The sequence below is a fragment of the Tigriopus californicus genome, chromosome 6 (assembly GCF_007210705.1).
Source record: "Tigriopus californicus strain San Diego chromosome 6, Tcal_SD_v2.1, whole genome shotgun sequence".
In the NCBI taxonomy this organism is placed as follows: domain Eukaryota; kingdom Metazoa; phylum Arthropoda; class Copepoda; order Harpacticoida; family Harpacticidae; genus Tigriopus; species Tigriopus californicus.
This window is the reverse complement of record NC_081445.1, coordinates 3763166-3775643: the sequence shown is the minus strand read 5'-3', so window position 1 is coordinate 3775643 and position 12478 is coordinate 3763166. Positions and strand designations below refer to the sequence as shown.

The 12478-nt window shown below is 42.3% G+C and overlaps 1 protein-coding gene across 1 annotated transcript; it reads left to right on the top strand.

The window, feature by feature from the left end:
• Positions 1-385: 385 nt before the first annotated feature.
• LOC131882248 (peptidyl-Asp metalloendopeptidase-like) lies at positions 386-2941 on the top strand. Its single transcript, XM_059229341.1, has 9 exons — positions 386-472; positions 544-728; positions 813-1060; positions 1136-1433; positions 1559-1832; positions 1909-2069; positions 2187-2356; positions 2480-2705; positions 2783-2941. Exons 1-9 carry the CDS (start codon positions 411-413, stop codon positions 2788-2790), a joined length of 1632 nt encoding a protein of 543 aa, XP_059085324.1. The 5' UTR covers positions 386-410; the 3' UTR covers positions 2791-2941.
• The last annotated feature ends 9537 nt before the right edge of the window (positions 2942-12478 follow it).

Here is a 12478-nt window from a genome sequence, read left to right as displayed (position 1 = left end):
TAAAAGAATGAATGGTCAGTAGGATAAAATTGTTGACTAGAGTTTGATATCACAGAAAAAAATGACAAAAGTGAAGAGGGGAATGACAAACAGTACATAAAAAAGAGTAAGTTAGTAGTAAGTGTAGTAATTATGATTTATAAAGTTTCACTATGCTTTATGGAGATTTTAGATGATTTTGTGCCGGATTGGGCTGCGCTTTTACTATCGTTTTTTTCACGATCATTTCTTTCCACAATAACCTTACACCCGTACTCTATTTATGCATGGCAAGGTCATGACTTGGGTAATATCCGTATGAAGAATCGTGGTTGCATAGCACAGCCTTAGTTGTCACGGATATTTGGATTCAGTATAAATGTAGCCGTGAACAACACTGTCATCACGTTCAGCCTTCGTCATTCAGGATCATGGGAGCTTTAACCAATTTAGCCATTCTTTCCTTGACACTTGTCTCCAGGGGTGCCTCTCGGTCAGTTTCATAACCTCAACTCGAGGAATGTTTTTTTTTTCGTACTTATGTGTTGTTGTTGCTTTTTTCAGAAACCTTGCTTCCCAATCCTTTGTGCAACTTTCTTCCAATCCCGAATCAGGTCCCATTCCTTATTGCGAGAACGGCAAATGGATCAGTTGCGAGCAAGTCACCGTTGACCTGATTGCATTGAGAAGCAACCAACCCTTGATTCTGCCCAATGGAGAGAAGGTCAGCCCTTTTGAATCCTCACCAGGTAACCAATGTTCATTTTGAACCCCCATTTCCCGGATCTATATCCATTATGTCACTATCCTGCTCTCACTTACTCTGTGAATAGGATCTGAGTCCGGATCAACCACGGCGTTTTATCAATCTGAGGACCTGTTGAACTCCATGACCATCACTTTCTTCGCCTCGGGCTCCAATGAAGTCAATGCCGTCCTTCATGAGGGCGACCAAGTATTCAACTTGGCGCCTTGCGACCAAACTGGTGGTGAATGTCACGTTTTAGCCGAGGAGGATCCGGACTTGTTCAATGTGGAGGAGACCTCGACCAACTCCACAATGAGGGACTTGGAGTTGATGGTGAGTACTCAATTCCTATTCCTTATGTTTGCATTTTGGCATGGGAAGTGATCCCCATTGCACAACCAACCCTAGACCAAGACCGCCATAGAGCAACTCACTGATGTGGAGGACCGACAAGAGCAAGGTCGATTCCAACAAGATGCTGATGGGACGTACGTGGCCACCATCAAGATCTACTACACCAATCAATTTGCCCAAACCGTATCTAACGTGAATGCCTACATCTCGAACATGATCAGTCAAGCCAATGCTTGCTTCAGGAACTCACAAACCCAGATCCGTTTGCGATTGCTCTGTACCCAACAACTGAACAACATCACTGAAGACCGAGATCCGGGTCAAATTTTGACCCAATTTGTCAACATTAAAGGTGAGGAGGACCACATTCAAGTGCATGCAAGTGGTTTTAACCAATAGGCCAGTACTACTAGCCAGGTTCAAGTGATCAGAATAGCATGATGCAAAGTAGGCTTTCTAAAACTCAAAGTTTCGCAGGTAGCCCAGCCAATCTGCGAGGAACGGCCGATTTCGCCCATCTCCTTGTGCGAGAAACTGATCCAAGAAATTGCGGAATTGCCTACGTCGGGAGCACACATGTTCCGTTTGGGGTGTCCAAGAGGGATTGCGCCATTGCCACTTATACCTTTAGCCACGAGATTGGTCATAACTTGGGATGCAACCACGACCGTGCCAATTCGCCCAATGCTAATACCAATGGATATGCATTCGGATACCTGATTCCTGGCACTGGACACCGCACTACTATGGCGTACGTTGACTCCTATCTTTCAACAAGCAATACAGTTGGCGGAAATTGTTAATCGCAAGATCATCAAATGTTACAGATATTGGAATGTTAACCATCGATCCAAGTTGAACCTTTACGCCAACCCTAGTGTACTGTTCCAGAACGTCCCAATTGGCAATGCCCAGAACAATTGCGCTCGCAAGATCCGAGAAAACGCCCGGAGATATGCCAGTATTGGCTCGGACACCGACTCATGTGGTAGGATGTGCAACCTAGGAATGCCGCACTTGGGGCAACGGTTTTTTCCATGGAGTCACACCACTAGAAGCAAGAGCAAAAAAAGCCGTAGACTGAGACCAGATCTTTTTATTCCAGGATCCACCACAACCACCTCCACCACCACCACTCCTTCAACAACGGAGACCGTCATCTCAACCTGTTCGACTTCGTTCTCCCGATTTTTGCCCACTGGATCGAGAGTGGTGGTTCAGTATCCACTTTCTGGAAACTACGGCAATAATGAACGATGTTTGTGGTTTTTTGCGGTAAGGAAAAGTTTTGTCAACATCAGTCGACATGATCTTAAGTCTTGTAGGACTCTGTGGTTAAATATTGATTGCTCTACGTACAGTACATGAGCTTCATGAAGATCATGTTGTTCTCTCTAGACTACATCAGGCCGACAATTGAGTGTGAAGATCGAGAGCAGGAATATTGAATCGGAAGCTCGATGTAGGTATGATATGTTGGCTTTCTTTTGGACCACTTCTGGGAACCTGGGCTTTTGTGGTACTGGATCTTCCAATGAATACACCTCTGCGAGAAATGCTATCTTCCTGAGATTCACTTCGGATGGCTCCGTAGTTAGAAGGGGCTTCAGAGTTACCGTGCGAGGTGATTTTGTGCCTTTTCATTGCCCTTGCATATTGTCAATCAATTAGTTGTAACCAAATTTTCTCGTTCGTTTCCAGCCGTATAAAGAATGAAATGGATCCTAAGGCCTGATATTCCCCCTATCTCAGGTTGTGCATTACAGTACGTCAAAAGTTCATCTTGAAACATTTACCCTTATCGCATGTTCAGAGCCACTTTTTAACACATAAAGACGATAAAGCAACGTTCCCAATGCCTTTTGACAACTTGACAAGTTCTTTGTTCGAAGAATGGGTTTGAGAATTTAGGAATGGTACGTTTTGTTAAGCGCAAGAATAAATATACGTGTTTTAGCTTGCTCTCAAAAAAGTAATCAAATGGTGCCAAAAGAAAACTTTGAGAAACCAAAACCAAATTCTTCGCACGATGGTTTAGTTGGTGATCTCAATTGAAGTAAGAATAAACCTCACTTAGATTAATGGAATCCTTTTGTATATTGACTTCATCAAAGGAAGCATCAGACGCCAGTTTTAGTTTCAGAACTACTTGATAAAGATAATAAATATTTTATTCCGAGATTATTTCTCAAGAGATCGGTATCTGGTACAAATTTGACANCACGATGGTTTAGTTGGTGATCTCAATTGAAGTAAGAATAAACCTCACTTAGATTAATGGAATCCTTTTGTATATTGACTTCATCAAAGGAAGCATCAGACGCCAGTTTTAGTTTCAGAACTACTTGATAAAGATAATAAATATTTTATTCCGAGATTATTTCTCAAGAGATCGGTATCTGGTACAAATTTGACAAGCATTACAGTATTGTCTTCTGGGCTCTGGGCTTTTTTTGGGTTTGGGGAACGCCATATTAAGAGATGATTCCGTTCTGTGTTAAAGGACACATGAAAAAATGCTGGTACTGGTCCAGGCGCCCTTTTGAAACTTTTTGAGAAGAAATCACACACTTTTGAGGTAGTGATATGAAATGCGCCTGGATTTAGCCCTGTTTGATTGCCCTTGCGACTCTAGCCATACCTTCCTGTATCAGGGTTCTGAAATGTCAAAACGGTTATTCAACTTTTTCGTCAGAAATATCTACACAGACAAGAATTCAATTATTCATGCCTTGGAAAAGAGGGACTAGTTTTAGCCCTGGTATTCGAAATATTTATTTGCAAGCCTGGTGATACAATCAACAAAGCCCAGGGTTCAGTGGAGGAAGTTCCGTTTTAGTGGCGCCCCAAGTGTGACAGCATGATGGGTGTCAATTGAAACGAAATGACCGACGCTGAACCTGGGGTTTCCATAGGATTTTCTTGTTCGATTTTGCCTCGTGGAACTTCCCCTGATGATGATGACTGTGAAGTCATTTTGGCATAATTTTGATTACGCATTCCAATTTGGGCCGGCTGAGATTTTTCATCGGATTCGGATTCTAATAGAGAAATGGAAATGTGGGATTGGGTTCGTACCAATCCGACATATTAGAATAACTAGATGTTTGCAAGTTTGCTTAGAAAATATTTTCTTTTGAACTCTCAGAGTAAGTAAAAGAACATTTAGGTTTCAAACATTGATAAAACATCTGTCTTTAAAGTTGAGGAGTTATTCCGAACAGATAAACAAATCTCAAAATTTATGAAAAAAGGATTTTAAGTATTTGCGATTTATAAAGTCATCATTAGGGAAAATTAATGACAAAAACCTTATCATATCAAGCCCCTCAATGAACAATTTTGGCATTATTCTGACAACATAACTATTTACAATCGTAATGAAATTTTGAAAAAATATGTTTTATGCTACGATTAAATGTCAATTCCTTAACTTTTCCTTCGTTTTTTCAGTTGGTTAAATTTATGCAAGTTCAGCACTTATTTTTCTAAAATATGAGAAAGGAAAGAAAACCTGAACAATATATCTGATGATATACGTTATAGATGAATAATCTTTCCAAGTACTAGTGTTGTTACTCCATCAATAAGTTAAGAGGAATAGCTTCAATGAAACTAAGTTGCACGAGTTCTTCTCTTTATTTTCCAAAAGACTTAAAGCTGACCAATTAGGAGTTGATCGACAAAACCAGCACTCAATGAAAGGTTACAAATATTCGAGCTAACATCAGCTAAGGCTGATATGACATGATTGATCCATTTAAGAGCCATTTCAGCAACAGGATCAGCATTTGGTGTTTGGGAATCAACAACGGGGTGGATCAAGCTTTTTTGCATCCTGGCCCATCACCGTAACGACGTCCATCTATGGCACCAGCAGCCGCCACAGCTTGAAGACAGTGGCAAATCGAGATTTCAAGGTCTCCAAATATCGATTATTGTTGTGTGCTTGAACTCCCGTAACAATTGGTGCTCCGCCCAAAATGACCAACGCCTTAAGTTGAAGGATACTAGAGGCAGGCTGGAATGAAATAGGGTTATTCATGTGGACGATTAGTGACACTAAATAGATTTATTCTACAATTTACATTAGTTAGAAGGGTCTGAATGCCCTGGCAATCGATTGATTGCGGATAGGGTGGTCTCAATTAGTGATTTGTTTCTATCCGGATAGTCACCTTTGTAGCTTCAAGGACCGGGGTTAGGACTCCCCTAGCAAGATAATGAGAACACGAAATCAAAACACCTTAAATGAGTGGCTGAACGAGACAATGCCGTTCTAGGTCTGGGAACCGGGGCTGCTTTAAAACTAGTTCTTGATATAGTGTCTTCATTACTCTTTCCTTTTTCGCTTAAATTGGGAGCCCTACCAGAGGTTCTTCAAGGTAAATAGCTGATTTTCCGGATCGAAACCCATCACTAGTCCCAATCTCTTTGGCCTGCGAAAAACAAGCGAGTTGTGTAATTGTGCAAAAAAGGGTTTCGGCTCTCAGATTTCAATTTGCGCCAAGAACCGCTGAAATATGGACGGCAATTAACAATTTGGAAGCAAGTGAACACATTCCATTTTATTTCAAGTGAGATTGGTCCTAACTTATTGTAGTTAATGATGATAATTGTTAATAGACCTTAAAGAAATCAAACCTGAAAAAAAACGTTTTAATTTGTTTTTAGTTTTGCTATCGTTTAATCTGTTTTATATTACCTTTTCAGCTTTTTTTGGTTTGTTTCTTTATGCACATCTGTAGCACTCAACGACCTTATTCCAGCCTTTGGCCGAGTTTGGACTAATCCTCAACCCCACCAAATGCTTCTTCCGTCAGGAAAGCCTCACTTTTCTTGGCTGTCACCTGTCTGCAAACGGCATTGCTCCAGTCTTTGATCATGTGCAATAGAATTTGGCTATGGATGGATGGCGTATCCAAGATTACCCTGTTCGCTTCACTGGGCAAGAATATCTTGGCGCAGTCAATTTTTATCATCGTTTTTTTCGTCTTTTGCCTGCACCGCTGACCCTGACCTCCTGTACACAATCCTTGACAAGCACTTGCAAGGTCGGCACACATGCCTGACACCCCAATTTCTTGGCCCCCCCTGTGCTCCTTTGACACCCTTCATCAAAGCCTGGCTCAACACACTGTGCTCGCATTCCCTGAGCCTTCCCGCTCCACCCACTTGGTTACGGCCTCTTCTGATAAGGCAATTGGATCTGTTATTGAACAATTTTCTTGTGGGTACTGGCGACCCATTGCCTTCCACAGCCGTCGTTTGAACAAAACAGAACGCAAGTATTCTTCTTTTGAACGTGAGCTCCATGCCATCAAATTCTCTGTTCAGAAATTTTGCCACATCGTTGAGGATATTCTAGGATTCTGTTTCCACATTGTGACGGATCACAAACCGCTTCTCTCGGCTGCCCAACGAGGTTCGGCCTTGCATTCCACGGAAACTGACAGAGTTAGCCAAATGCCTGATCTACGGCATGTTGAGGGCTCAAATAACGTTGTACCCGCAACATCCTGTTGTCTTGGTTGGGGCAATTTCTGGTTTCACGCCAGACCAGAAATATTCCGCCAAATTGGACCTAGTCAAGAGATACTGGCAAATGCCCCTGGCTGAAGAGTCACTTTACTACCTTCCTGACCATTTTTGGCAAGTTTATGTTCCTCCAATCACCCATGGGATTCGTCTCTACTCCTATTCTTAAAGGGGAGATTTGGCCAGGCTTTTGATTTCTTCCCCCAAATTCTTTGCCTGCTCAAATCGAATGATGGATGCCTCGGATTCATGCAAATCGTTCACGTGGAGATCAGGGGATGAAAACTTTCCTCGAACCTTGGATTGAAACTTAAAAAGTCCAACAACTGTACGTAGAAGTATATTCCAATCGGAAATGCTCTCCAGTAAGGCAGAAACGACATTGACCTCAACTTTAGTCGTGGTGAAAATCCCGGATGGCTTCTTGAAATCGTCGTCATCTAAGTCCAAAATGTCTACGCTTTTGGGCCACGTCTCTTCCTTGGAACTGAGAAACGATGGTCCCTCTTTCCAGAGCTTGAAATCCGTAAACTCGGTAATAGTGGTCCCCCGGCTTGCAAGGTCGGTTGGGTTCAAATGACAAGGGACATGTTTCCACTGATCCACTTGTGTTCTCTCTCGGATGAATGGAATCCGGTTAGAGACGAACCGTTGGAACCTTTTCTTCTCAGTTCTGATGTATTTGAGTACGGTTTCACTGTCCGTCCATGAATAGCAGCTACTGACATATGATTGGATCTCTTTCTTGACGGTCACCATTAACGTCACAGCTAATCTGGCTGACGTTAATTCAAGGCGTGGGATATACACTTTCCGAAGGGGTGCTAATCTAGATTTTGCCATAACGAAGGCGCTTCTTAATCCACCACCGGGCGTAGGTGTGACAAGATAGACAATTGCACCATATCCTATCTCACTGCCGTCGCAAAAGTTATGTAGCTGACAGCAAGAGTTCGAGTTTGATCCATACCACTTGGGTATTGAAAATTGATTCAAATGAGGGAGTTGTTCTAAGCATCGATCCCAAGACGCTCTCAGTGGTTGTGGTAGATCCTGATCCCAACCGCATTCTTGTCGCCATAGCTCTTGAAATATGTGCTTAGCCGGTAAAATGACTGGACCCACGCAACCCAAGGGACCGTAAACCGAGTGGATAGTCGACAAAACTCCTCGTCTTGTCTTAGGGTTCTCTTTGATCTTGATTTGATATCCTAAAACATCGTCCTGAACATTCCACATGATCCCCCAGGCTCGTTCAATTGGAAGATCATCCTTTTCGAAATCCAATGATTGTGTTCCAATAGTGAGGTTATTGACGGGAATCGAATCTAAAACGGCTCGGTTGTTTGATATCATCTGAGTTAAATTGAATTTTCCAGAGGCACAAATCATGCGAACATCCCGAAGAAGTTCGCGAGCCTGTTCTTCTCCATCCACAGATGTGACCAGATCATCCACATAAAAATCACTCCTGATCGCATCTGCGGCTTCCTTCTTCGATCCAGTTCCAAAATCTATGGCAGCCTGTCGCAGGGAGAAATTGGCGCAACTTGGGGATGAAATTGCACCGAAAACATGTACTTTGAGACGATATTCCAGCGGGTCTTGATCAAGATCGCCTTCAGGATACCAGAAATATCTCAGGAAATCTCGATCTTTCTGGGACACTCGGACGTGGTAGAATATTTTTTTTCTACATTACCCATGATCGCAATGGCACCTTGGCGGAAACGAAGAAGTACTCCTACAAGATTGTTCGTCAAATCAGGCCCGGATAACAGTTTGTCATTCAGCGATGTTCCTCCATATTTTAAGGAGCAATTGAATACCACTCGCAATTTGCGTTTTTGCTTACGATAAACACCATGATGAACAATGTACCACGTGTCAAATCTGCTCACATCCAGTTCATCCTCAGGGACCTTTTCGGCAAATCCTTTATCAGTCATCATGGTCATGAACTCCACGTAATCTGAACGAAATTTAAGATCTCTTTCCAACTTCCTTTTGATTCCTCCCAATCGATTGAGAGCTTGTGTCCGAATGTCAGGGAGTTTTGGCTCATCTTCTTTGAAGGGTAGAGCTAAAAGTAATGGCCCTCTGAATCTTTGTGAATAGAATTGTCAACTCTATTCAACCAGTTCTGGTCGTTCAGGGACGGTCCACAACCATCCTCTCCGCAATCTTTGAAATCGGCCGAATACATCATTTGTAGCTTGTTCTTGATGGCTTGGGATTCAACTTGGGTGAAATTCACTTTGACCTTGGTTCGAGTGTCCGTTTGTTTTCCAATTGTACCATTCACTGCCCATCCAATCCTATGTTTGGATGCATAAGGCTCTGATAAAGAGCCACTAATTACTTCCAAAGGTATGAGGGCTTCTGGAACATTTGCTCCAAGCATCAACCCAACATCAGTGTCCACGTAGTCGAAAGGAATATCTGCGAAATGATAAACTTTGTGCCATTCATCTCGAGCTATCACATCGTTTTTAGATATTGGCAAGTATGGTTTTGAAAACACCACTGGTAGACAGATTCGCTCATTATCGCTAAGATCAAATATTTCGAGTCCACTGATAGCTCTTTTCGGTACCGACTTATTCTTGCATTCCATTGTTGTCAAATTAATGCAAGTCTTGGGTCCCGAAATTCCCAATTCCTCCAACACTTGATCCGCAATGAAACAATCAGTCGAAAAGTTATCTAAGCCGGCGTACGTAATGATAGTTTTTAAACTTCCCTCGGCTCGTATCTTCACAGGAATCAGAGCAAGAGCTACTTTATTCGATTGACCAGCCCTTGTTTGGCAACTCATCTTTTCCAAACAACAGGCGGAGGTCGATTGCATGACGTGATTCGGGGGATTGGTTACGTTTTGTTCAATTTGGTTTTGATTTCGAGATTCATCATCTCCGCTACCAGCTCGATGGAGGCAGGTTGGATGTCTCTTCTTGCATTTCTTACATACTAGTCGATTTTTATAACTTTTGGCCATATGCCCATGGTGAAGACAACTGAAACATAGTCCTTTTTCCTGTATGAACGTTAGCTTTTCTTCCACGGATCTCTTCGCTAGGAAAAAACAATCTTCCAGAGCGTGATTTGATTTCTTAAAAGCTGGGCAAGATTCTTGATTTGAGGATTCTTGGATAGCTCCAGTTGCCATCGACATTGACCTTTTGTTCACCAGAGTTGAACCATGCTGGTTCTTTTCCTTGACTTGTGTCCAATCGGCGATTTCACCAAAATTTGGTAACGATATTAATCTTGATTGCTGAGAAACGAAAGCTGCGAGATCATCAAATCCAACGGATCTTCTAGCTTCCAACATATTGAATGCTTGATTCCGCCAGCCTATCCTCATTTGGTAAGGAAGCTTTCTGACGATCTCTTGAATCTGATTGGGGCCATTGAGTTGAGTAAGCTCACTAATATCCTGTATGAAGTTACGGCATGACTGAAGGTAGGTGCTAAACTTCTCAAGGCCCTGACGGTCATCATTTCGATTTCGAATTGCTGGCCAATCGCGAAGCTTTTGGAGGAAAGCGTTGGTGACCAAAAATTCATTCCCATACCTTTCATCCAATAATTTCCGCGCCACTCGATATCCATCCTCTGAGCTCAAGTAAAAACAGCTCTGAACCAACTCATTTGGGTTTCCGCTTGTATATTTTTCAAGGTAGTAGAGCTTATCTGAATCAGACTTGATTTTGCTCTCGATCAGTCGCTCGAAAGACAAAACAAATGTCTTGTACGATGTCAGGTCTTGACCATCGAAAGTTTTGGGCTCCGACTTCGGGAGATACGACCTTTGGGATATTTCCGCAAGAAAGTTGATCTGACGGTTGATATCTTGGTCATGAGCTTTATTTTGCTCTCTGGGTTGTTGAACTGAGGCTAAAGGTACAGCTTTACGGCTAGGCGAAGGGGTATCAGCATTATCACAAATCCCGTCATACTGATCTAATACCTTTTTGACGGCTCCGAGCTCTTTTGCGGTTGAAGATGATCGAGCTTCTCGTTCCATGGTTTGAAATCGATCTTCCTCCTCCTCAGCAGCTCTCTTAATCTTCAGTTCTTCGTCTTCCCTTCGTCGTTGAGCTCTCCACTTTTCCTCCCGGATTTTCTGGAGTTGGTCGTTCAACTCTTCTTGAGCTTGAAGCTCGGCGCGTCTTCTTGATAATTCCAACCTGGCACTTGATGATGCTTTGGAGCATTTTGAAGAACCTGAATGACGACTGCTTGCGACCGAGACACTATCACTTGGCCTTACCACTCGATCACGGGTATTCGAGATCCACTCCTGGATCTTCCTAATGGATCTCGTCATGGTCTGCCGTTTATCTTGATACCAATCTTCGAGATTTTGTCGATCAGGCACAGCGATGTCCAATCGACCAGTCTCTTGTTCCATTGCCGTGGTAAATGTCGCGACTCTTCGTTGAAGTTCTTCATGCATATTTTCTACCACGTCGAGATTGTCTTCGTGTGGGAGTAACCTTTGGATCTCATTGATCTTTCTGGTCACGCTTGCCAATTGACTCGATGGCCTATTCACCAATGCGGATTCCATAGTAGCCGAAACCTCTTCTTGGTCTCCGACTATTCGCGTGTTGATGTCCATCTCGTCCTAGCGATCCTCGATTGATCAACGTCCTAAATATCCGTAGCCACTGTTTGAAACTGTTTGAAGATCGCCTCCAATGTCAAATAATTTCAACCCATCAGACAAAAAGCTGGAGAAGACCTTAAAATACTCTTTTGTACAACACCGAGATCCAACCCTCTATAAGGTGCTCCCATACTCACTTCGACGATTATATTTATTAGTTGATCCATTGCTAAGTTTTAAGTGTGTTTGGATGTATCAATTTGGGTGAATCCAGTAGTCTATGATTAAGCATGCATGACGAAATGTGAATTTGATATTGAACTTCCAAAGTGGCGAAAAGTGTGAACAACAAAAGCAAAAGTAGATTAGAGATGAAATAGGTATGAGTGTAATAGTTTGGGAAACCCCCAAGATCTTCTTAATCCATAAGGCTTGTTTTCGAGAAGAGGACTGCATTCGAGTAGGAAAGTATCTTATTATAATAGTATGATGCATTCTTGTGCTGCAGTCAATTTACCAGAAGGCATTGAGTAGAAACAGTTGGAGCGATGACCCTCCCTCTCACCCGTCCGCCAAGCCTGGTGCATTCATTGACTAGCAAAGTTTCAGGATGAGCTCGGATGACGGGTACAAGGAAAACAATTTTGCACGACGCATTTGATGGAGTATGGAACAAATATTTGATCCATTGTTTTAGTGGGCCATTATTCGTTCATTTCTTAAAGTAATTTCCTTGGTCAAATTCATTCCAGGTCTTTAAGAACATATGTAAGAGGTAGTTTTTTAAACCAGCTTAGACGGTTAGTGTTAATGAAAAGTAAATCCTTTTTTGCTCTGAAGTGGTTGAAACACCTTTGACTCACTCTCAGGAAGTGCTTGGATGTTTCTGGCAGCCACTGGCATAACAGATGTTTTTATTTTTATTTTTCTAATCTTTATTGCGTGAATGTCTCATCGGATACGTTGTTACAGGGACGGCTAACCCTGGACGGCAATTTTCCTTTTCTGCATAACAGAGGAAGGCCGACTTCTCCTCAACTCTAGGTGCTTGAAGCTCTTAACTAGCATACATCTAACTGGCTTTAAACGTTCCATGCTACAAGTTAACATTGAGTAATATTTAAAATGACTATCTGATATGGCAATTCAATGCCTAATAAAGTAATTCTTCCAGCTACTTGTTACAAAAATGAACAATTTTCTGGAGGATAGCATATTACTTACTCTTACATGCAGGATTACAT

Coding starts and splice junctions, on each gene's coding strand:
- LOC131882248 (XM_059229341.1), top strand. CDS start 411: ATGGGAGCTTTAACCAATTTAGCCATTCTTTCCTTGACACTTGTCTCC. Junction 1,061..1,135: donor TGAGGGACTTGGAGTTGATG/GTGAGTACTCAA, acceptor AACCAACCCTAG/ACCAAGACCGCCATAGAGCA. Junction 2,070..2,186: donor CTCGGACACCGACTCATGTG/GTAGGATGTGCA, acceptor TTTTTATTCCAG/GATCCACCACAACCACCTCC.